The 25,360-nt window shown below is 38.4% G+C and overlaps 1 protein-coding gene across 2 annotated transcripts in view; it reads right to left on the bottom strand.

Moving 5' to 3' along the window:
• The window catches only part of LTA4H (leukotriene A4 hydrolase), a 36,340-nt gene that overhangs the window by 4,718 nt on the left and 6,262 nt on the right, over nucleotides 1–25,360 (bottom strand). For both annotated transcript variants that reach the window (XM_033220979.1, XM_033220978.1), the window contains exons 2-16: nucleotides 24,178–24,308; nucleotides 22,232–22,352; nucleotides 18,979–19,047; nucleotides 16,660–16,764; nucleotides 15,624–15,676; nucleotides 13,688–13,760; nucleotides 13,285–13,425; nucleotides 12,071–12,094; nucleotides 11,556–11,626; nucleotides 10,079–10,190; nucleotides 9,335–9,479; nucleotides 8,239–8,342; nucleotides 7,549–7,619; nucleotides 4,701–4,755; nucleotides 657–752 (exon numbers count right to left, since the gene is read on the bottom strand). In XM_033220979.1, coding sequence (XP_033076870.1) covers nucleotides 657–752; nucleotides 4,701–4,755; nucleotides 7,549–7,619; nucleotides 8,239–8,342; nucleotides 9,335–9,479; nucleotides 10,079–10,190; nucleotides 11,556–11,626; nucleotides 12,071–12,094; nucleotides 13,285–13,425; nucleotides 13,688–13,760; nucleotides 15,624–15,676; nucleotides 16,660–16,764; nucleotides 18,979–19,047; nucleotides 22,232–22,352; nucleotides 24,178–24,308 — 1,371 coding nt within the window. The remainder of the gene's footprint in view (nucleotides 1–656; nucleotides 753–4,700; nucleotides 4,756–7,548; nucleotides 7,620–8,238; nucleotides 8,343–9,334; nucleotides 9,480–10,078; nucleotides 10,191–11,555; nucleotides 11,627–12,070; nucleotides 12,095–13,284; nucleotides 13,426–13,687; nucleotides 13,761–15,623; nucleotides 15,677–16,659; nucleotides 16,765–18,978; nucleotides 19,048–22,231; nucleotides 22,353–24,177; nucleotides 24,309–25,360) is intronic.

Here is a 25,360-nt window from a genome sequence, read left to right as displayed (position 1 = left end):
CCTCTCTGATGCCCCCAGTTGGAAGAGAGTCTTTCACTAATTAAGTTTTTCCAAATGACACCTAAAGTATACCTCCTTTTATTGTTAATTAAAAAAAAAAAAATGTATGAGATGGAGTTTCACTCTGTTGCTCAGGCTGGAGTAGAGGGGTGTGATCTCAGCTCACTGCAACCTCTGACTCCCAGTCCAAGTGATTCTCCTGCCTCAGCCTCCCGAGTAGCTGGGATTACAGGCACCTGCCACCATGCCCAGCTAATTTTTGTGTTTTTAGTAGAGACGAGATTTCACCATGTTAGCCAAGCTGGTCTCGAACTCCTGACTTCAAGTGATCTACCCGCCTCGGCCTCCCAAAGTGCTGGGATTACAGATGTGAGCCACCGCACCTGGCTTACTGCTAAATTTTGCATGTGTTCCCCTTCCTACAAGATTATAAGCTATTTGAAGATAAGGTATATCCTTTCTTCCATATTTTCATATTTAGCACAATATAAAACACAGTAAGCATTTAATGCTTTTTTAAAGAAATGAATGAGTTTTATAAATGATTTTTTCCCCATTAGTTTCCACATTAATAATCTTTTTGCCAAGTTGGGTAGAACATAAATGCTGTGCCTTTCTGTCCATTTTAATTTCTAAGCTTTTGAGCTAGTACTTACCCTCTGGAGCATCTGTGCTAAAAACTCATTCAACTGATGAGAGGAAAGATCTTTCAGGTCTGTGGCATTGAATGAATTTAAATCTTCTTCTTTGGCCTAAAATAAATTTAGCTAGTTATTTTTGTTCAAGTACAATTTCGTAATACTTATTGGTTTATCTAACATACAAGTAAAAATTGAGAAAAAGAACCACATGAACGCACAAGATTATTCAAAATAAATTTAAGCCTGAGTTACTTAAGTAATCCTGAGATTGAGTTACTGTAATTTAAATAGCTGATATGACTCCTAGAATCTATATTACTTAAGAAAAAGTAGATTACGGGTAGGAAGAGTGGAAGAAACTGTTGACATTCATTGTACCATTTGAGGTATAGAAATTTCCAAAGCAAAGAAACATTTCAAAATGTATGCATGCTGACTAATTTATAGACCAATTCAAAAATGTAAAGGATGAAATTGTGTATTTTTAAATATTACATTAATAAATTCGTAAGACCATACACTAAGTTTCCTCCATCCCCACATATTCTGTTTTCCCCACTCAATCTAGAAACCATCTAAGAAAAAGAAAAAATGAGTCTGCACTTTTCAAATTTGGATTTACTCTCAAAAATCTTTGAGAAGATGATTAAGCAATATTAAATAAAGCTGATCAAAATAAGGATTTTAAAATATTTTAAAACTAGTTTTATATTCTTCTAAACTAGGGCTTTTGTTACTTTAAAAGAAATACATACAAATACTAAAAAACCAAATAGGACAGAAGGAAAAATTCTTTTGGTTTTGCTCCCTGTTTCCAAGTACTGCTCCTCAGTAACCAATATTCATAGTTTCTGTATATCCTTCCACTAAATTTAATGCATAGGCATATATCCTTTTAAAGAAATATTTTGCGTCTTCCCCCCTTCAGAACTCTCCTTAATAGCAATACTTCTTTTCCCTTTACAACTTATCCTTAATATGAGAACGTACAGCTCCAGCTCATTTTCTGTGCAAAACCCTGCAAATCTAAACTATATATTAATTAAGGATATGTTTATGTTGTAAAAACATCAAAAGCAAGAGAATGATAAACCAAAATTCAGGACAATGGTTACCCGGATGGGTCAGCAAGGAGGGTGGAGAAGGGGATAAGATGGGGAGGGATGCTACAGAGGTACCAGCAAGATTTGACTTCTTATGCTAGTGGTGCGTCACACAGGTCTTGTTTTACAATTGTTTTTTACACTTAGAAATATGTTATAAATATTCTTTTGCATGTATTTACTATTTAAGACAAATCATTGAGAAATAAAATACATAAGGAAAAGAGTGCACTGGTGAATACAGTGTCCTGAATCTGTTTCTAACACTGCCTGTTTCTGCTAATATTGAAGAGTTGATCATCATCCACCTTAACTGCTGGGCCCAAAGGAATATTTGAGCAGAAATTAGTAGCAGTTTTATCTAGCACCAAATAAGCTGGGATACATTTTTCGAAATAAAACAGAGGATTCGAACACACACTGTTAAAAAATCCTGTTTCCCACAGGAATCTCTTATACTTTTCTTCGTAACAAGTTTGTCAACTACACAAAACATAAAGTTCAAGACACAGGTATTATAGAAGAACAAAGCATTATCTGTGGCAAGATGTGTTACCACACTTCTCTCTTGGACAGAAATAAGCCTTATTTGAAAAAGCACACAATTAAACTATTCCTCCAATATAAACTCAACATTACTCCAGGCCAAGTATTGGCAGGTGAAGTATCTATGGACACAACCAGCCTACCTTTCTGATAGGTAGCTACTAGAAGATTTTATTACTTCCTTCCAAAAAAGAAAAAAAAAATCCACAACAAACAGACTTGACCTTAGATCCGAATAGTAATTAGTAATGCTCTATCTTTGTTATGATGTTATAAAAGTCTCCAGAAAAATGTTTATATTTTATTTTAAATTGGAGTGTTGCTTCCCTTGGTTTCTGGTTCCATTTTTCCTGATTTGCCTTACTCCTGATTTCGTTTTTCTTCCGTCTTCTGGCTGTAAGGATGTTCTGCCAATACCTGGAGCTTTCTACTCCCTTTTCTTCTTCTCCACGTCTAATCGGTTCTCAAGTTCTTAGTTATAAAATTAAACTCCAAAAGTCTTTCAACTCTTTTTTTTTGAGACAGAGAATTGCTCTGTCACCCAGGCCGGAGTACAATGGTGTGATCTCAGCTCACTGCAACATCTGCCTCCTGGGTTCAAGCAATTCTTGTGCCTCAACCTCCCGAGTAGCTGGGGTTATAGGTGTGCACCACCACACATGGCTAGTTTTTGTATCTTTAGTAGACATGGGGTTTCGCCATGTTGGCCAGGCTGGTCTCGAACCCCTGGGCTCACGTGATCTGCTTTGCATTTGTTATTTTTGTGTGAATCTAATGTCTTAATTAAACAATAGATGCTTCAAAGGTTAAGTCCATCTCTGTATTTTTCATAGTGTGTGATGCAGCATTTTGTATATAGAAAGATGTGAAGAAATAATGGTCAAGTAAACTTTAGAAACAAGTTTTAAAAGGCAATTGCTAAACTGATTGCACAGTTGGAGGCCATTATCCAAGCGAATTAACACAGGAACAGAAAACCAAATACAGGATATTCTCACACATATGTGAGAGCTAAACGACTGTGTACTCACGGACATAAAAGTGGCAACAATAGATGCTGGGACTACTGGGAGCAGGGCAAGGGCTAAAAAACTGTTGGGTACTATGTCAGTACCTGGGTGATGGGATCATCATACCCCAAACCTCAGCAGCACACAATATGCACGTGTGACAAACCTGCACATGTGCCCCCTGAACTCAAAAGTTGGTATTACTTAAAACATTATAAATCTGTTGCAAATTAATAGGAATAAAAGTATTTCTAAATTTTCTGTTATTCTTCATTAAAGAATTATCGGCCGGGCGCAGTGGCTCAAGCCTGTAATCCCAGCACTTTGGGAGGCCGAGACGGGCGGATCACGAGGTCAGGAGATCGAGACCATCCTGGCTAATACGGTGAAACCCTGTCTCTACTTAAAAATACAAAAAACTAGCCGGGTGACGAGGTGGGCGCCTGTAGTCCCAGCTACTCGGGAGGCTGAGGCAGGAGAATGGCGTAAACCCGGGAGGCGGAGCTTGCAGTGAGCTGAGATCCGGCCACTGCACTCCAGCCTGGGTGGCAGAGCAAGACTCCGTTTCAAAAAAAAAAAAAAAAAAGAATTATCGAGGGCATATCCTTACTTTGGCTTCAGTAAAGGATTCTATTTTAGTACATATATGAAGAAGCTCCTCTTTAAGACGCTTCATAGAAAGTGAACCAAGTTATTGACAGAGCAAAAGTGCCTCGATTCTTTCTACCACTAATAGTTTCAGCAGTTGGTCACCCAAGATCATTTTAGATGTACCTGGTATGTGAAATCGCTATATTGGAAGCAGTATCTTACAAATGATTTAAAAGGAAAAGAAGAAAGGTAAGATGCAAATATTTTTGCATACTTCTTTTCAAGAGTTAAGAAGCAAGAAAAATCAGGATTAATGCCTTTAACATCTATTTTTTCCCCCCATAAAGCTTAATTTTCTAGGTTGGGCACAATGGCTCATGCCTGTAATTCCAGCACTCTGGGAGGCTAAGGTGGGAGGATCACTGGAGACCAGGAGTTTGAGACCAGCCTGTACAACATAGACCCTGTTTGTACAAAAAGTTTTAAATTAGGCAGGCATGGTGGTGCATGCCTGTAGTCCCAGTTACTCAGGAGGCTGAGGTGGGATGACTGACTGAGCCCAGGAGGTTGAGGCTGCAATGAGCCATGATCACGCCACTGTACTCCAGCCTGGGCAACAGAGCAAGACCCTGTCTCAAACCCTTAATTTTCTATATTGAGAGTAGATATAATATCACCTTAGATAAACCTGACTTTCAAATAGCCTTTCCAAATATAACTGTTTGTGATTTAAATACCCTCCCTGCTTCATAAGTAAAGACATATTTGCACAATTCAAAAAGAAATCAAAATCACACATTATTACTTACAGTAATCCATCTTTGACTTAAGGCAATACAAGCATTTGTCAGAGTCATATCATAACTGCAAAGATAAAAGGTAAAGATTAAATTGTATAAAAATGCACATGCTTTTGCAGAAATGCAGTTTTAAAGCTACGGTACATACTTAAATTTCAAAGTCCTTTTTAAATAAGGAAAACAAACTCCAAAGTGATGAAAACAGGAAATATTTTACCTAACTTACATACTACTGGCATCATCCAAGAACTCACAAATCCAAATGGATACCACATTAATGAAATACTCATCTATCTTTTAGAAAGAATGCCAAAGCACCTCAGCAAAAGACTGTCATGTGCTCAAGTAATCTATGTTAAAGTAGTTGGAATCAGTTGAGCATATTTACTATATGGCAGGAACAGTTCTAGGCACTCAAGACAACAAGATGAACAACACAAAGTCCTTGCTCTCATGGATTTACTCTAACTCTAGTGTGGAGAGTGGCTGGAAGAAGTCAGAACAGATAAAAGTACACAGTTTGGGTGCCAGAACCATCTTCCAGGGTGTGAAGATGTGATACTGAACTTGAACAGTGCTAGTAGAAATGGAGAGATGTGGATAGACTCAGATATTTAAATCATATACAAATGATGAGAGCATTATAAAAAGAGGATTTTCTGTGGTTTGAGATTTTCTAAGATACTCTTTTACAGAATCCCAAGTACGGGAATGATTCCAGGGTTCCTCTAGCACTTTGGTATTACTTGAAAGCAATCATAAAGGATCTAGAATGAACCAAGGCCCAAAAAGGATCCCTTAGCAGCGGTGATATCAAAGAAACACTTTTGAAGAACTAATTTTCCACCCAGATTTCTCTAATTTTAAAAGCAACCGTCAAAGACTTCTCCACTCCTAAACTTCCTGGAACTGTCTTGACTTTATCAGGCCCCTGAAGTTAGACTCCTTGAAAGACTCCAAACTCCAAATTCTATGCTTTTATTCTCAGGCTCCTCATAATTGTACAGCACACCAGACTGCTGACCACTCTCCATACCACTTTTAAATTATTTCTTCCCACAGCTTTCTTAATGAATTAACCTTTGAAAGCTCTTTTTAGTTTTCCATTTATTTTGCTCCCTTTCCTCTGTCCCAGCTCTAAAATGAAGATCCTCTAAGGTTCTAAACTTTACTTCTTGTATTCTTCTTTGTAAGTCATCTCCAAGACAATGTCCAAATCCATCACCATTAAAATTAATAGTTTCCTCACCTGCAATACTTAATATTTTTTTAAAAAATACTTGTCATTGTATTATAATTACTTGACACATACATGTTTGCTCTGTGAGTTCCTTATTCATCATATTAGTGCCTGACAATAAATGTGTGCTGGATTGAGCTGAATCTTTACTACATCTCTGCTCAGTCATTTCTAATTTCTTCTTTTCTCACTACAGCCCATCAGTGGCCAATAGATTCTAGCCCCAAAACGTCTCTCCCCTCAGTTACTCCTTTCTTTTCCCACTGCCTTTTTATTACTTCAGGTCCTCATAATCTCTGGTAAGGCTGTTGTAAGAATTGATGAGATAATGTATGGCACTTCTTAATGAAGTGCTGGGAAAAAAATCTAAAGTATTCTTTTTGCTGATACCTTTTTTAGATGTTAAAAGGGTTTACTGATGATTTGTGCCACCTGTTTCCAAAACAAAATTCGAAACATTCTATTGTAATCACCCCTCCCTATCTGAGCTCCTGTTTCCCACCACAGCCTATGATAACCAGGACTGCCCAGTCAGTGGGGCACTCGGACCACATCTGTTCCATACGCAAAACTCCCAGTAACTTCTCAACCAAACACTTCTCAGCCTGGCTGTTTAAAGTGCTTTACAAACATGACCAGGCCTCATCTTGTTTCCTAGCTTCTCTCCTGCTGCTCCCTGCAAGTCAATTAAACTGGCCTGTTTAGTGTAAGAGAAGCTGGTAGGCAATTTTGGTGATCCAAAAGAAAGGCAACAAGAGACTGGAACATGCCATGGTCAGTGTCCTCACACAACTCATGAAAGACCAAAGTTCAGGTTCAATTGAAGGAGGGGGTTCAGTATAAAAAAGCAGTATATTGAGGCCAGGCACAGTGGCTCACACCTGTAATCCCAACACTCTGGGAGACAAAGGCAGGCGGATGGTTTGAGCTCAGGAGTTTGAGACCAGCCTGGGCAATGTGGTGAAACCCCACCTCTAGCAAAAATACAAAAACTTAGCTGGGTGTGGTAGTGCACACCTGTGGTCCCAGCTACTTGCAAGGCTGAGGTGGGAGGATCATTTGAGCCCGGGAGGCAGAGGTTACAGTGAGCTAAGATCACATCACTGTATGCCAGCCTGGGCCACAGAGTGAGACCCTGTTTCCAAGAAAAAAGAAAAAAGAAAGAAAGCAGTATACCAGAGGCAATAAGACTGCGAGGGTTTGAATCTCAACTTTTACTACTTACTAGCTGTGCAACCTAGGGCAAGACACTTTACCTAGCTAAACCTAACTTACCTCCTTGGGAAAAGGGGATAATAAGTGTTGTAATTAACATAATACTTATAAAATATTTTTATTGCAGAAGTTTGAAGGAAGATACAATAGCTTATTCTTTTCTAAATCCCTCACCATCCCTGTGCAGAAAGGAGGCACTCGATTACTTGAAGTAAAAAATCATATTTGTAAACTGTGGAAATTATTCTTTTGGCCTCGGGGTTAAGGCCAAAACACCTAAGAACTCTGCTCTCATCATTAACTAGTAACAGTTTCAGGAAAGCATACTATTCCTTCAGATATTTTGAGGCTCTCTAGGAGTTAGGAGAATGAGAAGGAAAGCATCAGCAGGCAAGTACTTACTTGGGTTTTATGGGAGGCAGTCCAGGAGAGTAGAGCCAGGCATTCCAATCAACTTGATTGAGAACATCAACCTACGAATAGTAAGAATTCACAGTTTACAACAGAATGCTCTTTCCTGTTGAAAACAAAACTTAAACTTATAAGTCCTTAGATACATAATTTTGTCTAATCTGCCATATCAAGATAATTTCTAAATCACTTTTTTAAAAATTAATATTTTAAATTGATGTATCATAATTGTGTATACTTATGTGACACAATGTGATGTTTTGATATATATATTCAACGTGAACTAAGTCAAGCTAATTAATATATCCATTACCTCATCTAGCTTTATCTTCTAAAAGTTGTATTAATCACTAGTGTGCTGTTAAATAATTAAAATAGGAAAATTAAGCACTTGTAAAAAATCAAATTCTATACTATTGATGATCTCTCTGAAACAGGAAAATTAAGCACTTGTAAAAAATCAAATTCCATACTATTGATGATCTCTCTGAAACAAGAAAATTCTATAGGTAGTTCATGTGGTTAAGATCACATTTAAAACAGAAAAAATATGCAATGAGAGGCTGAGTCCTAAAACAAGTTCTGAACCAATACTACTATTAGATAATTCAAGTTAACCTAATCAGTCAATAAATAGAGATATATTGAGCATGAAACATAGAAAAGGTTTTAAAATCCAACCTTATCTTTAAAATAGGAATACAGGAAATCCTTCCAGTCATCAGTAGTTATGCTCTTATAGGAAAACTTCTCAACATAAGCTTTTAAGAATCCTAGGAAAAGCTCTAAGAGTAAAAAAGAAAATCAATTCATAGAAAGGTAATTATCTGACATTTTGTGTGTGTGTTTGGCACTGTACTATTAACCACAGAGAACGGAGAACATTCAGAGAATAGGGAAATCTACGAGAACTTTCAGAGTGAAAGAATGTTCAGAAAAGGAGGTGGGACTTAAGCTGGGCCTTGAAGAATATATGTAATTCAGTGGAAGAGAGAAGAAAAATTCTAATTATAGGTAAGGGGATAACACATGAAGACACAGAAAAGGAATACATAACCCAAGTTCTAAAAGCTATAACCTTCATATGACTAGAAAGGAGAAAAATAAGACTGGACAGGCAGAATGGATTCAGGTGACAGACAGCCTTCCAAGTCAGTCAACCAAGGAGAACACCTCAATGCCTATCAGTGGGGGATGGGTACATAACTCAGCATAGCTTTATCATGAAATAGTACGATGTCATTAAAAAGTATGAGGCAGATTTATATGTACTGACATAGAAGGGTGTATGTGAAATATCGAGCAAAACAAAACACAAATGCAGAGCCAATATATAGCATGATCCATTTTTGTAATTAAAATAACTATATGTATTTATTTGTCTGCTTGTTAATTTACACCTAGAAAATGATCTGGAGCCATATACACCAAACTGCTAACAGTGGTTACCCCTAGGGAGTGGAAAGAGGTTGATGGACTCTCACTTGTTACTCTTAAAAACTTCTGTACCATAGAAATGTTTTCAGGGAGTACATACTATTATCCTCATTTCAAAAACTGATGAGATTGTTTAAAAAATAAAGCAGCATAATTTAAACCTTAGGGGTTATTAATGGTTTTAAGTCAAGAGATAACTTAGAAAACAATACAGATTTCTTCAGCAGCTACATCCAGAATGAATTGGAAGTACTAAATGGAACAAAACAATAGTTTATAATTCTTCCTAATTCTCACATTACCTTCAAAAAAAAAAAAAGATAAAATACCAACTACTTACCTGGTCCTCCAAGCAGTTGTTCAAGGTAAAAAAGTAGAGCAAAGCCCTTCTCATAGGGAACTGAAGAATACGCTACATCAGGGTCTACATCTGTCAGATCAACCACAAGTTTGGTGAAAGGATGTGTCTCCCCAAATGTCTTTACCTGCAAGACATGAAATAACATGGAGAAGCATATAGAAACCTATAGAAAGACTGCTATCACCACGCAAAGAAGCTAATAGGGAAGTATTACTTCACTCAGTGGTGTAACTTTAGGGGAATCTAAAACTTGGAGACTGGAATACCAGGCTATGTTGGCATAAACTTCTGGAAATCTATTAATAGAATGCTTACTTACACAATATTCTCTGATGTTTCTTGCTCAATAATACAGGCTCTATTCTTATAAAAAGACTAGAAAAAGGATTTAATGCCTAGTCAGCAAATTTGGCTTTCAGGAGACAACACTTAAAAATGACATAAATATACCAAAAAAAATTCAAACATAGTAAATAGCTATATTAATAGCAAAGGCCCAGTGAGGTCCCATCGCTCCCTGTTTAGACCAGGTCATCAAAACTACCTTACACAGAACAATGAATGGTGCGGATCAATACAGTGTTATACCAGCATTGACTTCACTTTCCACACTTGTAAAAATGACTTTTGGGTTGCTACACAGTAAAGATGCTTTCATAAAAACTCAATTTTTAACACCTATACAACTTCAGATGAAGGTTTTTAAAACTTTGACTCATTTACCGAATTCTGTAGTTCTCCCCATCCTCCCAGAGCATTAAAATGTCTGAACTTTTCACCAAACAATCGTCCGCAAATGTGGCGTTCCAAGTACACAGTATGTCCCTCATTTAACCTGAAAAAAATTTTTTTAATAAAAACACGGACACAGCTGAGGAGAAAAGATATTTCAATCAAGGTATTTTCTTTTTGGCTTTTCTACAGAGGAAAGCAGTTGTAAGGCATGACCACTACACTCTAAGCCCACTCTGGCTCCCAGGCAGTCAATCCAGAGCAATGGGAAGCCCAGTCCAGCAGATGGCAGCAGAGAAAGTTAAGCCCTGGTTCTGCTCTTGCATGTCCATATGTTAAAAGTGTGAATATATCAGGAACTAGATTAAACAACACCTAGACTGAACCTAACACTGTAATAAGTGTTACAGAATTTTTTAAAACTATCCTTGTGGGCCGGGCACAGTGGCCCACGCCTGTAATCCCAGCACTTTGGGAGGCCAAGGCGGGAGAATTATCTGAGGTCAAGAGCTCAAGACCAGCCTGGCCAACATGGTGAAACCCCATCTCTACTAAAAATACAAAAATGAGCTGAGCATGGTGGCGTGCACCTGTAGTCCCAGATACTTGGGAGGCTGAGACACAAGAATCGCTTGAACCGGAAGGCAGAGAGATTGCCCTACTGCACTCCAGCCTGGATGACAGAGAGAGACTCCATCTCAAAAAAAAAAAAAAAAAAAAAAAAAAAAAAAATCCTTGTTAGCTGGGCGTGGCAGCTTATGCCTATAATCTCAGCACTTTGGGAGGCCGAGGTGGGTGAATCACTTGAGCTCAGGAGTTCGAGACCAGCCTGGGCAACATGGTGAACTCCCATCTCTATAAAAAGTACAAGAATTAGCCAGGCATAGTGGCATGTGCCTATAGTCTCAGCCACTTTGGAGACTGAGGAGGGAGGATTGCAACCCTGGAGTTGCAGTTAGTGGAGATCGCACCACTGTACTATAGCCTGGGCAACAGAGTGAGACCTTGTCTCCAATTAAAAAAAAAAAAAATAGCCAGGCGCAGTGGCTCACACCTGTAATCCTAGCACTTTGGGAGGCCAAGGCGGGTGGATTGTCTGAGCTCAGGAGTTCGAGAACAGCCTGGGCAACATAGTGAAACCCCATCTCTACTAAAATACAAAAAATTAGCTGGGCGTGGTGGCACGTGCCTGTAATCCCAGCTACTCAGGAGGCTGAGACAGGAGAATCACTTGAACCTGGGAGGCAGAGCTTGCAGTGAGCCAAGATCGCACCATTGCACTCTAGCTTGGGTGACAAAGTGAGACTCCATCTCAAAAAAAAAAAAAAAAAAAAAAAAATCTTGCCTACCAAAGAGATGATAACAAAGAAAAACAAGAGATATACACAAAACAATTCAGAGTGGTAGGAGGCAGGGGGAAAAAAATCAGTAACAAGAACCAATAAAGACATAATAAGAAAAATCTTACCAAAAGTGATCCCAAGTTTTGTTGGTCACTAGATTCCCTGTCCAGCTATGAGATATTTCATGTGCAATGACCTAAAGAAAATAGTGTGATTAACAGTAAGACTGATTATCTTAACCTAAAACAACCCATTCTGTAAACACTCCATATTATTCAATTTTTTAAAAATATTAGCTGAGGTATTCAGGGAGTTACTCAGTTCAGCAAAATGTTTAACTTAACCAAAGACACACACACACACTCAAATGTGGCATAAAGTAATGAGAAAACAAAAATTACTTAGAAAATATTAAATAGATACATCACTGCATTAAAAATATTTCACAAATATATGAAAAGATCAAACCATAAATTTTTCTTAAATCTATTAAATATAATTGTTAATATAATAATGCGACAAGAGTCCCCAAATTGTCCATTATAACCATATCTTTAACATAAAAATACAAGGGATATTTTAAAATCAGTTGAAGTAATACTTCTTGAAGATAAGGCCATAATGAAAAAGTTTAACTTACATTGGAGAGTGACTTGTCACCTGCCTACAAAAAAAAGAAAATTATCTTAGTATTTTAGTAATCAAATTACAGACTATCTAAAAGACTGCCTACCTAAACACTTAGCATACTGGCACTGGTGGTCCACTGTATTTCTACTACAGCACTTCAAAGAAGGTAAAAGAGACCTTAATTGAAAAAACAAAAAAATACAGAACTAAAAATTAGCGTCATTCTTTCTTGCCCTAATTCTAGGGAATTTTTGCAATACAATGAAAGCTGGTCTATTTGTGTCTAACTTCCATAAAACATTTCTTCTACTTCCATTTTTACATCTGCTCTTATTTACCCCTCACTTTCTTTCTCACCTATTACCCAAAATATATTTAATAAAACTTTAGAGTGTCCTATGTGTCCTGTGCTGTATTTTATTTATGTTTTGGTAGTCCATCACTCACTTAGGTTCTAGGAAGAATTTAAAGTAGCTCACAGGCATTTTTAAACATAGCAGTGTCCTATGGTCCTAATCCTTTCCTATACATGGTGTACTGATTTTTTTTTTTAATTGTACCTACACACCAAGTATAATTGATATAGTCTGTCTGGATACATAATTTTTCAATGAATTGTTGTTACACAGCACCCCCAATCTCAACATCCCCAAATACCGTAAACATAATATTCTCCTTCCCCAAATGGCCAGATTATTTTCCTTTCAAAAACGAGATGGAGGCCTGGTGCGGTGCTTCATGCCTGTAATCCCAGCACTTTGGGAGGCCAAGGCAGGTGGATCACGAGGTCAGGGGATCGAGACCATCCTGGCCAATATGGTAAAACCCCGTCTCTACTAAAAATACAAAAATTAGCTAGGCATGGTGGTGCGTGCCTGTAGTCCCAGATACTCAGGAGACTGAGGCAGGAGAATCCCTAGAACCCAGGGGCAGAGGTTGCAGTGAGCCGAGACTGCACCCCTGCACTCCAACCTGGGCAACAGAGCGAGACTCTGTATCAAAAACAAACAAACAAACAAAAAAACGAGATTGTGATAACCACAATAAACAATACAATTAGAAACAACGGTTACATGAACAAGCGAAAAGATTTATATATATACACATTATTAGGACTCTAAGGTTCTTTACATATATATTCATATTATTAGGACTCAAGGTTTTTTCTAGCTAAGTTTATTTTTGAAAGACATCAATTTCAAATGAAGAAATATTTACACTTACCAGTAGAGTAGGAGTTACAAAAGTAAGGCAAGGATTCTCCATGCCACCATAAGGGAAGGATGGTGGCAGGACCAATAGGTCATACTGTCCCCATACATATGGTCCTCCCAGATCTTCTGCAATTTTAAGCATAGATTCAGTCTGAAAAATCAACACATATGTTTGTATATCTTAATTATCACCATTGTACATTTCTTAAAATTGTATATTGCTTTCTATGAAGGTTACAAGTTAATGACTCTAATTTTAAATGAAAATGATAAAAAGAATGTAGCAACTGCACACCTACATAAAACACAATCTGATTCTTTCCTGGTATCACTTAAAACCATCACATTTCACACTCAAAATCTTCAATCTACTGTCTATCATGGTGACTACAAAGGAAAACTACATGACCAACCTCAGAAAACTCGTAAGCAGACTTTTCCACCTGCTCTTTCTCAGACCACACCAAAGTTCTTGGGCCAATTTGCCTGCAAGATTAAAACGCTTAATAAAAAAGAAATTCACAGCAAATGATTCGTCTGGTTCTAAAAAGTATTTAATGTCTTGTAGACAAACCTTTACAGTGAGAGTGCATTTACCATGTGTTTATGGGAAAGGGATGAGGTTACATGGCCTGAGCTGCAAACCTGCTGTTGTATATGCAGCAACAGATATGCAGCTCTCTAAGGAGGTACAGGCTGGGCCAAAGGAAAAAAACCAAGACACAAAGTGTCCTCAATTAGTTTATTGCCTCTTGTAAGACCTCTTGAGGGTCTCATTTCATCTCTCAATTTCATAACTATAGAAACCCAGTCACAACTCATAAGAAACTATCCTTTTTTTTTTTTTTTTTTTTTTTTTTTGCGATGGAGTCTCGCTCTATCACCCAGGCTGGAGTGCAGTGGTGTGATCTCGGCTCACTGCAAGCTCCACCCCCTGGGTTCATGCCATTCTCCTGCCTCAGCCTCCCGAGTAGCTGGGACTACAGGCACCCGCCACCACGTCCAGCTAATTTTTTCCTTTTTTTTGTATTTTTAGTAGAGACAGGGTTTCACCATGTTAGCCAGGATGGTCTCAATCCCCTGACCTCGTGATCCGTGATCTGCCCGCCTCAGCCTCTCAAAGTGCTGGGATTATAGGTGTGGTCACCGCAACCAGCCTTTTTTTTTTTTTTTTTTTTTTGATACAGGGTCTCATTCTGTTGCCCAGGCTGAGTGCAGAGGGGCCATCACAGCTCACTGCAGCCTCCGCCTTGGGGGCTCAAGCAGTCCTCCCACCTTAGCCTCCTGAATTGCTGGGACTAGAGGCATATACTACCATGCCCGACTAATTTTTTACTTTTTTGTAGAGACATGCTCTCACTTGTGTTGCCCAGGCTGGTCTTGAACTCCTGGGCTCAAGCGATCCTCCCACCTTGGCCTCCCAAAGTGATGGGATTACAGGCGTGAGCCACAGAGCCCAGCCTACAAGATTATTCTAGAACAGGAATGGGTATAAACTTTGTTATGCACTTAAAGGTTGAATACTCTTATATAAGAAGAAACAAATAGAAAATGAAGGAAATACTGTCAGATGCTATAACATGGATAAACCTTAAGTTCATTACACCTTGAATGAAATAAGCCAGACACAAAGAGATAAAATCATACTGTATGATTCTACTTATGTGAGGTATCTAAAGTAGTCAAATTCGTAGGAACAGAAAATAGAATGGGTGTTACCAAGGACTGGGGGGTGAGGGAAAAGAGGAGCTATTGTTTAATGGGTGCAGAGTTTCAGTTTTGCAAAATGAAAAATTTCTGAAGATCTGTTTCACAACAATGTGAATATACTTAACACTACTGAACTGCATATTTAAAAACCGCTAAGTGTGCTTAAAACTAAGAATGAACAAAAAATTAAGAAGGACGGGTACTCTATTGGTAAAATATTAATAAAATATATTACATTTCTGTAATATCTGTAGGCTTCCAAGTGCTTTAATATATTTAATCTCATTTGTTTCACATAACCATGCTATGAGGTAGAAAGTCAGACATTATAATTTCAAGGATAAGGAAACAGAGGTTAAGAGAGTGACCTGTTCAAGCTTACATGAGAATTCAGATCTCTAAAGGTAAGAGCACGCTCATTTTACAAGACTTGAAAAATCTAAGGGGCAACTGGTCAAGATTTTTAAACGTAAAATTAATGTGTTGCCTACATTTTATATTTAGATTTGAATTTTTCTAGAGCTTTCAGCTCGATATCTTGAGAAATACACAAATGATCGACCAATTAACCTTGAGAGAGGTTCAAGATGCCTAAGTTTTGATCTTCCCACAAACCTGAAAATTTTTCCAAAAGCTCACCTGCTTTCTAAAGCTCCAACAACTAAAGCAATCAGGTAGCAGGGTATCGGAACCTAAAGAGGGCAAACAAACACACACCACGTGCTTGCATTAGTGTTCACAAATGTTACACAGTAAGACAATTCATATTTAAGTAAATTCCCTTTCAAATCTCCTAATATTAGTAGTGATTGCTTTTATACTTCTGAAATAGTTCTCATCTTTAACATATAGCTTGAAATTGTGATACAAAATATTGTTCAAAACATCTATTTGCCTTTTATTCTGCTAGGAACAAAAGCTTCTCACACGTGAAAAACAAGATCACACATGCTATTAAAAGGTGCATTTTAAGCATTTCTCAAAAAGTAACCTACAGGAAGTGCTTTTCCCATGTGTTTGCCTTTTTCCTCCTGACTTTTAAAAGGTTTTGGTTTTCTTTTTTTATTCCTTTATGTTTCAAAGCACTATTGGCATGTTGTAGAGACACACAGAGTAACCCGACAATAAGTAGATGCCAAAGTTATGGGAGCTTGGAACCACAGAAGCTGCGGTGGAAGTCAAATTATCCATTGTGAAGTCAATTAAGAAAACACACACACACACACACATACACACTCATGCATGCATACACATTGAAGGTCAAAGATACATGTCTAATGACCAGGACTGTAACTGAGTGGTTTTTTGGTCTTGACTCCTCCCTTTGTAAACACTCTCAACAGCCACTTGCCCCCACTGTAGTACGAGCGAGCGCAGGGGAATGTGTAAGAACACAAAAGAACAGGAAGCCAGCTCCTGACTGGAGTGAGGGAAAATGAAAACAGGCACACTCCCTATTCTGTCTCTATAGCAAACCCTCTCTTCAATACAACAATCTGTAAGTAGAACAAAACCCTTTAAAAGCACAAAAGAAAAAGAAATGAAGAAGACAAAAACCAAAAGCTGTTCTCAAAATTCTGAAATATTTCAGAAGTAAGTTTGCCCTCTGGATGTGTACAAGTTAACTGTAGTTTACTGCCAATGAAAAGCAAAAATCTAGACCCTAGGATCTTACTTTCTGGATGAATTTGTATATTTTCCTGCTTGGGTCTTCTGGGTCAGGTACTTCTCCATCACGAATAGCACTCATAAGTGCCACCAGCTCTTTAGGGACAGACACCTAATCAAGGAGAAAAATAATTTCTAGTCATAAATAAAAGCTTCTATGTGTCTTAAACTATATACATAAAATAACCTTTTCCTCCCCTTCTTGACTATCTAATAAACAGACTATGAACACAAAAGGTATATACATATACAAACAGTATATATACACACACACACGGACACAATGTGTATATGTGTATATATATGTACACATATATATAAACACAAAAAGTATATATATATATATACACACACACACATATACATATCAGTTTTGTAAATAGAATTAGCAATATAGGAAACTGGTTTCTTTAAAAGTGAATGTGAAATTTCTATCCATTCACCCATGCACATTAAGAGCAGAGTTTTGGTAGAAACTGGATTAAAATCCCAGCTCTGCCACCTAATAACTAACTGCACAAACTTGGGCAAATAAATATACCCCCTGAGCCTCAGTTTCCCCATCAAGTAAGTGTAAAACTTCAAAGGCTTGTTGCAAGGAATAAATAATATAAGTAAAGAACCCAGCACCATCCCTGGCAATGGCAGCCACCATCCCTGCTCCCCCTACTCTCACAAAACAGATTCAAAAGGATGTTATATACTCACTATAGGACAGAATGGTTTTGAACAATTTTGTTTTGAAAACACACACTTGGAGTTACAAATGGAGGAACCTTTTAAAAGTAGTAACTGAAAAAACTAAAATTTATTGCTAAAAACTGTCAAATAATTTTCTCTGGAAATCCATATGGAAAAGACCCCTATGGGGCAAACCATATGGTCATTAAACTGTGTATCCTAGCTCCATGATTGTGAAAGTTTGATTTCTGACGAATGCCAGAATAAAGAACTCTCCCAAGTATTAATGATCAAGCAAGAATACATTCCAGCAGGGGCTAGACTTTCATGTTCTTCTTGCATGGCTCAGGACTCAAAGCTATGACTGAGGCAGGCACAGAATTAGAAGCTCCTGAACCAGGGCTAAAACAATTATAGATTCTAAAGCATGAAAGTGTTCAGGAAATAATTTGGTTCAGCCACCTCCCTTCATTGAGGTGGTGATACATTATATACATGTGCCAACTGAGGTTGTGAGGTCATAAAACTTGTTCAAGGGTCACATCATTATTTATCTATATTTTTAGAAATGGGGTCTCGCTATGTTGCCCAGGCTGGCCTTGAACTTCTGAGTTCAAGTGATCTTCCCACCTCAGCCTCCCAAGTAGCTGGGACTTCACAGTTATTAAGTGGTGGAGAAGAGCCAGAGCCCTGGGATTCTTTGCCTCCAAGTATAATATACCATTGCACTATCCTAGGTGTAATTTGGTTGTGGAATTATTTGGGAAGCAAGAAGGCCCTATAAATATGGGTTGGTCCTCATTCTATTTGCTTGGTCTAAGTAGGTCTAGCATCTGGGATAGTGATTATTTAGTAATTACAGTCCACCTTTTCCAAAAAGGATTAGCAGTACCCACCAAGGGAATAAGCTGGAATTGCATACAGACAAGTCTGAAATATATGCCCACTAGGCTTATATGGCTACAGAATGCATTTATAGAAACTTGAATCCTGCAAATGTCAACTTTTAAAAGTTAAGTAAAAATTGTTTCTAAGTTCTTATTTTTAAATCCAGGATTCTGAATTCCTTTTTTTTTTTTCTTTTGTTTTTTGTTTTTTGGGGTTTTTCTTTTGAGACAGAGTCTCACTCTGTCACCCAGGCTGGAGTGCAGTGGTGCAATCTCAGCTCACTGCAAGCTCTGCCTCCCAGGTTCACACCATTCTCCTCCCTCAGCCTCCTGAGTAGCTGGGACTACAGGCGCCCGCCACCACGCCCGGCTAATTTTTTGTAATTTTTTTTAGTACAGACAGGGTTTCACCATGTTAGCCCGGATAGTCTCCATCTCCTGACCTCGTGATCCGCCCATCTCGGCCTCCCAAAGTGCCGGGATTACAAGCATGAGCCACCGCGCCTGGCCCTGAATTCCTTTTTAAAAGTCAGATTGGTTTCCATTTCCTTTTTTTCACAGTTAAAATGTTTAAAACTGCGTTTAAAGTAGAGATTCAGAATGAGTGCCACAGCCTCTTTTTTTTACATATTTCAGGTAGAATTTCATTAAGAAAAATAATTGTAGCTCTAGAAATTCAATTATCATCTCTGCTTATCATTTATACCATATTTACTGATATGCATCATTTAATTCAGTTAATAATTTGTAATATTTACCTCTGCAGTATAGGTTAATTTCACAGAAGGAGTGTCCTGACAAGGAAGGACTGCTCTGCAGTGGATGGCCTGAAAAAGGGAGAAACAGGAAGAAATAGCTATTTATCTTTCTGATACGTTATTAAGAAATCACTAAAAATTGCGGCATTGTTCTTAGACATCTTTTTTTTTTTTTTTTTTTTTTGAGACGGAGTCTCGCTCTGTCGCCGGGGCTGGAGTGCAGTGGCCGGATCTCAGCTCACTGCAAGCTCCGCCTCCCGGGTGCCCGCCATTCTCCTGCCTCAGCCTCCGGAGTAGCTGGGACTACAGGCGCCCACCACCTCGCCCGGCTAGATTTTTGTATTTTTTAGTAGAGACGGGGTTTCACCGTGTTAGCCAGGATGGTCTCGATCTCCTGACCTCATGATCCGCCCGTCTCGGCCTCCCAAAGTGCTGGGATTACAGGCTTGAGCCACCGCGCCCGGCCTAGACATCTTTTTTAAAAAATAAAAACAGGTCTCATTTCTTGAGATTTTTTTTTTTTTGAGATGGAGTTTCACTTTTGTTGCCCAGGCTGGAGTTCAATGGCGCAATCTTGGCTCACTGCAACCTCTGCCTCCCAGGTTCAAGCGATTCTCCTGCCTCAGCCTCCTGAGTAGTTGGGATTACAGGCATGTACCACCACGCCCTGCTAATTTTGTATTTTGAGTAGAGAGAGGGTTTCTCCATGTTGGTCAGGCTGGTCTTGAACTCCCTACCTCAGGTGATCTGCCTACCTCCGCCTCCCAAAGTGCAGTGATTACAGGCGTGAGCCACGGCGCCCGGCCTCTTGGGATCTTTTAAAGTCCAAAAATAGATTCTTCGACTTTTAAAAATCAGATTTTCCACTTTAATCTATGGTTAATCCTCACATTTCAGTTGACACATGGAGAAACTGTTAAGCAGTGTTTCCTACTCTATGCTCTGGGCAACAATAGTGCCCAGTGAGAAGCTTTCAGAAACCTGAGAAAAAAGGGCTCTGTAGCAAAACAGACCTGAGAAGTATGGCATACTGCACCGCTGTCTTGCAGAGCCACGAGAACATTAGCCTCCTGAAGGCTCTGAACAGACCTTACAATAAAGAAACCTGTTTGCTTTCTTACACTTATTTTAACACAAAACCCATTTCTCTCCGGTTTAACAGCTAATGGGATGCCAGTGTTCTAATGAACACAGCCTGAGAAATGTTGCTGTAGTCTTGACACTTCAATCTTGCAGCAAACCTTGTAAGTACAAACAAAGAAGCAAAGAAGGGAGAAAGAACAGTCTCTCTCAATACCATCTAGACATATTCATTCATATCACAGGCAAAGTGTTTCTCTACTGCCACACCAATCGTTATTAACATTGGTTCCATCCAGTATGACCAGAGGCCGGGTGCCGTGGCTCATTCCTGCAATCCCAGCACTTTGGGAGGCTCAGATGATTATTTGAGCTCTAGAGTTTGAGACCAGCCTGAGCAACATAGTGAGACCCTACCTCTACACACACAAAAATTAGCTGGGCATGGTGGTGCACACCTGTAGTCCCAGCTACTCAGGAGGCTGAGGTAAAAGGATCACTTGAGCCCAGGAATTCTGGGCTGCAGTGGCCCAAGTTCACACCATTGCACTACAGCCTGGGCAACACAGCAAGACCCTGTCTCAAAAGTAAAAGAAAAAAAAAAAAGGAGCACCTACAATCTTATAACCAGTCTGTTTACAAATAAGTCTGTCTACTGCTGGTGAGCAATGGAATAGAAACCCAGCCTCACTGAGATAGTCTACTAAACTCAGAGGAATTCTGATATTAACACCCTTCTCTGAAGCTATCACAAATCCTAAACATACTTCATTCCACCACAAGCTTTCTTAAAACCCCCAAACTCCAGGTCTTTTCATTTTAGTTCCAGAAAGTTATCCAAAGATACAGGCTCCCAAATGACCTCTAGATGGATTAAGTAGGACTAGCAGAGCCACCTGGTTGTCTCTCCCAAAATAGAGTTCCAAGACCATGCCTCTAGAGTTCCTTGATGGTTTCTAGTTAGGTGATATGGCAATACCAAAGGGGTTTTTAAATGCATTTCACTGGATAAGGCCAAACCCGGGCAAATATGCATACAGAACAACTGTAAGCAAATTCATCCAACAAAATCATGTCTACATGTTTTCTATCAGCTGCAATCATTTTTTAGCTGAAATCTGTTTCCCGTATTCCCAACATTGCTGCCAATAAGAAATGGAATAATATACTCAAAATTAACATTTTCGTGACTCACAAATCTTGCATTTCTTGCCAACTTTGGTAATAGACATTCAATTAAGAAACACTGCCTGAAAATCAGATATTCATGAGATAGAGATTGTGCAATTTGTACACTCTTGTGTATAACATTTCATCTCTTCTAGATTATTAAACTGAGGGTTTCTTAGATTAAAAAGATGTTTCAAGTGGCCATAGAAAGTAAACAGGTTTGATTCATATGCTAATTCCTTTTTTAAAAGGACTTGTATTGAAATTTGAACCTAACACACAGGAATATTGGGAGGGATGAAACATGTAAAGAATCTAGCACAATGCCTGGAAATAGAGCAAATGCTTAATGAAGTCAGTTCTCTTAATTGTACATTATTTGATTACTATGAAAAGTAGTTATTTTTTCTTTCAGAAGACAGTTTGAAAAGTATTATCCTTGTGACAGGTTATCTCTAATCATATGGCTCTTTACCTTTAGTTTTAAAATGGAAAACAGAGGTACAGTTAATATATTGATATAATATATACGTTTGTAAATGTAAGAAAAATATGGAAAAGTTACATTCCAAACTCAATGGTGGTTACCTCTGGCAATAGTGTCTGGAAAAGGTTTGGAAATTAAATCTTTCACTTCCCATTTCTTTACTATTAGCATTTTTCGTAACCAGTACATATTATTTATTAATTTTTCCTTTCATTTTATGACTATTTACTGAGTACCTACTCTCTGCCAAGTTCTAAGTCAGGCCTAGAAAGTCCAATCTAGGTGGACATATTTCCAAACTGAAAGAAGCTTCTTATTTAAAGTAATGCATGAGTGTATTAATAGTGAAAGATAAAATGAAAATAAATAATTTATCTTATATGTTTTTATAGATCAATTAATATATTAGATTAGGTAAAACCCACATAATCCATAAAACCACTGTTCATTTTGCTTCATTCAACCGTATGTGCTGGGAGTTTTCTATATCAGAAATCATTCTGGAATCCTTTTTACCTGGCACTGACTAAAGAGATATGGGTGTTCCTTCCCAGAAGTCTGTTCAGGAGTGAGCCACTGGAGAGCAGAAGATTTTGGAGAGGTCTCAAAAGAAATTTCTATAACGATTTCTTGATTTCTGTATGAAACAAATAAATATATTAGTAGAGTATGATTCTATCTAGTGAAAATTTAAACTCATAATACATACATTGAGTAATATAAATAACATAGTATGCATTCTCATCACTGACTGACAGTAAGCTCTAGGAATGGCCGTATCCTCAATGGGTAAGTCTCCTCTCAGTTTTCCTACCTAATTGCCAGCCTGTGGGTCCTTTTACCTCTCCCAGCCTAACTGCTAGCGAAGGCGTAATGGCAACTAACAGTGATTGAGTACCCCATTGTGTGTCATGTACTTTGCATCTGCGATATCATTTAATCTTTTATTAGAGTGGAAAAGTGAAAGAAATCATTTTGGAACTTCAACTACCACAGTAGCAGGTGCCACAGCATGACACAGAGCAGTGCTAGTCTGCAAACTGTTACTGGCCCAGGACAAGACAAGAGCAGAAGTTGGGAGTCAGCATTGCAAAACTTTTAGTCATTTTTATGTCTGTTGAATCTAATAATAAAAAATGTGTGCTTGTATTTCATCTCTTCTTCCTCATACTTCATTTTTATTGCACTTTATAAAAGTATCAGTCTATGACAGATTGAAGAGGATAAAAATTGGTCCTTTACCCCAGAGAGTTTGAGAAGCACTGATAATAACGGAACAGCAGAGCTTTAAGACCAGCAGCCCTGCTGGCGTTCAAATCCTGACTCTATCGCTTACTGGTACCGTAAATCTGGAGAAATTACTTGACCTCCCTATGCCATAGTTTCCTTGTAGAATGGGGTGAATACCATCTACCTCACAAGTTAGACTTAAGTGTTTCCCTTCTCTTCAAGGGGAAGAGAAAGCATGAAAACACTGGCCACTGAACAACTGGGGTAGATCACCCTTGTTCTAGGCCAATAATTTCCACCATTTTTCCCCTCCCCAGTATATCAAGAGGTGACATATACTCCCAATATGACAACTCTGGTTGCTACTTTCTTGAATAAGTTATTTACCTAAGGTTCCCTTTCCTCATCTTTAAGTGTAGATTATATCAGCAGGGTTACTGTAAGGATAAGATACAAGAACGCATTTAAAGCACTTATCCCAAGATTGCTGCAGTGTAACAGTTCTATCTTTGGCATTATCATTGTCCCGTTAATACATGCAGCTGGCCTCTGGGGCAAGGGCAAGGAATGTGCAGCTTGTAAAAGCTGCCCAGGTTATCTTGAAATGCCTTCTTAGGATGGCATGCCCCCACCATCACTCTTGATATTAGTAAAAGGATGAATCGTTTAAAAACTAACAGTTCCCCAAGTCCTTGTTGTATTATATACAAACAACATTTTTAGTATCTTAAGTATATATAATTTTAACTGCTGTATCAACTTTAATCTGAACAGAAGATGAGAAGTAGTGTACCAATCATTACATATTTACAAACTAAAATTTAAAAAGAAAAGATATTTTAATTAGTTAAAAATATTTTTCCGGCCGGGCGCGGTGGCTCAAGCCTGTAATCCCAGCACTTTGGGAGGCCGAGACGGGCGGATCACGAGGTCAGGAGATCGAGACCATCCTGGCTAACACGGTGAAACCCCGTCTCTACTAAAAAATGCAAAAAAACTAGCCGGGCGAGGTGGCGGACGCCTGTAGTCCCAGCTACTCCGGAGGCTGAGGCAGGAGAATGGCGTAAACCCGGGAGGCGGAGCTTGTAGTGAGCCAAGATCCGGTCACTGCACTCCAGCCTGGGCGACAGAGCAAGACTCCGCCTCAAAAAAAAAAAAATATATATATATATATATATATTTTTTTTTCCCCATTATTTAGCTGTAAAAAAGAAAGATCATAACATTCATACTTGCTCAAAGCGATAGGAAGAGAGATTTCCATTGGCGATCCCTTGTAACTTTGTCTTTCTCCAAGAGCATATTTGACTTCTTGTCCATTGATCACTACTTTTTCTATTATAAGGTCCTTTGTATCCAAAACCTAAAATTAATATTTTTAAATAGTAAGAAAATAGTTTCATTTACCAGAAAAAACTTTTATTAGATATAGGTTATTAGATATAGGTTGCTTGTGGAGAGTAAAATACAGAGTGAAATTAGAAGAATTAAAGAGTTAAAAGCTAGTCTAGGTCTCATTTTTTGAGAATCTAAGCATCCTGAAAATTTTTAGGTTCTAAGATTTGCATATGTATTGTTAAGTAACCCTAGGACAGTCACACAAATTTTGGGCTTTAAGTAAAAGTCAAATCTAAATCAAAATATGTTTGCTTCTTAAATGTTCTCTTAAAAACTCCTTAAATGTTCTCTATTATGAAAAACTTTACCTATAACTTAAGTTTCTTTCACTCTGGCTCCTCAATACATTACACAATATATTTCCTCCTAGAACTCGTGTAGGCCAACTCCCATGTACTTTCAAACTTCATGTTCGTTAAGCAAATCAGCAGACTGTATGTCACTGTGGTTGTATACCTAGAAAAAGCCCAACCTGTTATGGTAACTCGGACCAAATGATTCTGCAGAGGATTGGGAGGCCATATCTACTTGCCATGGCTAATTAAGGACAACTGCTGTGGGCATGAAGGAATGGCAACAAGTATCAGAGTATTTTCTATCCCCAAAATCCTGAGCCCTAGAAATCATACTCTTTAATTATCTCTCAACTAATCTCTTGTCCTAGAATCTTGAACCTTCCTATGCCACAAGACTGTTTCCCAACAACATAAACAAAATTCTGCTTGATGGATCTACCCACTAACTATTCTAGTTTTCCTCCTTCCTTCCTTAAACTCCAAGGGAGTTTATGACTGCTATGACTGCTACTTCTACCTCCTCATCCATCCTCCTCCCTTTCCCCTCCTTCCATCCAGCTTCCAGCTCCTTTGCTATTGAAAGGGCAGCCCTGATCAACAAAGTCTTTTCTGTCCAATAACCTTGACCTCTGTCTACTTACAGCCCTTATGGACCATGTCATCTGGTTAAAACCCCTTCCTTCGCTTCTTTGCCTGTACATGAAAATCATAAAAGGTTCTC

The sequence above is a fragment of the Trachypithecus francoisi genome, unplaced genomic scaffold (genome assembly GCF_009764315.1).
Source record: "Trachypithecus francoisi isolate TF-2019V2 unplaced genomic scaffold, Tfra_2.0 Lachesis_group11, whole genome shotgun sequence".
Classification (NCBI taxonomy): Eukaryota; Metazoa; Chordata; class Mammalia; order Primates; family Cercopithecidae; genus Trachypithecus; species Trachypithecus francoisi.
The sequence above is the reverse complement of the archived record's forward strand: the minus strand, read 5'-3'. Positions and strand labels throughout refer to the sequence as shown.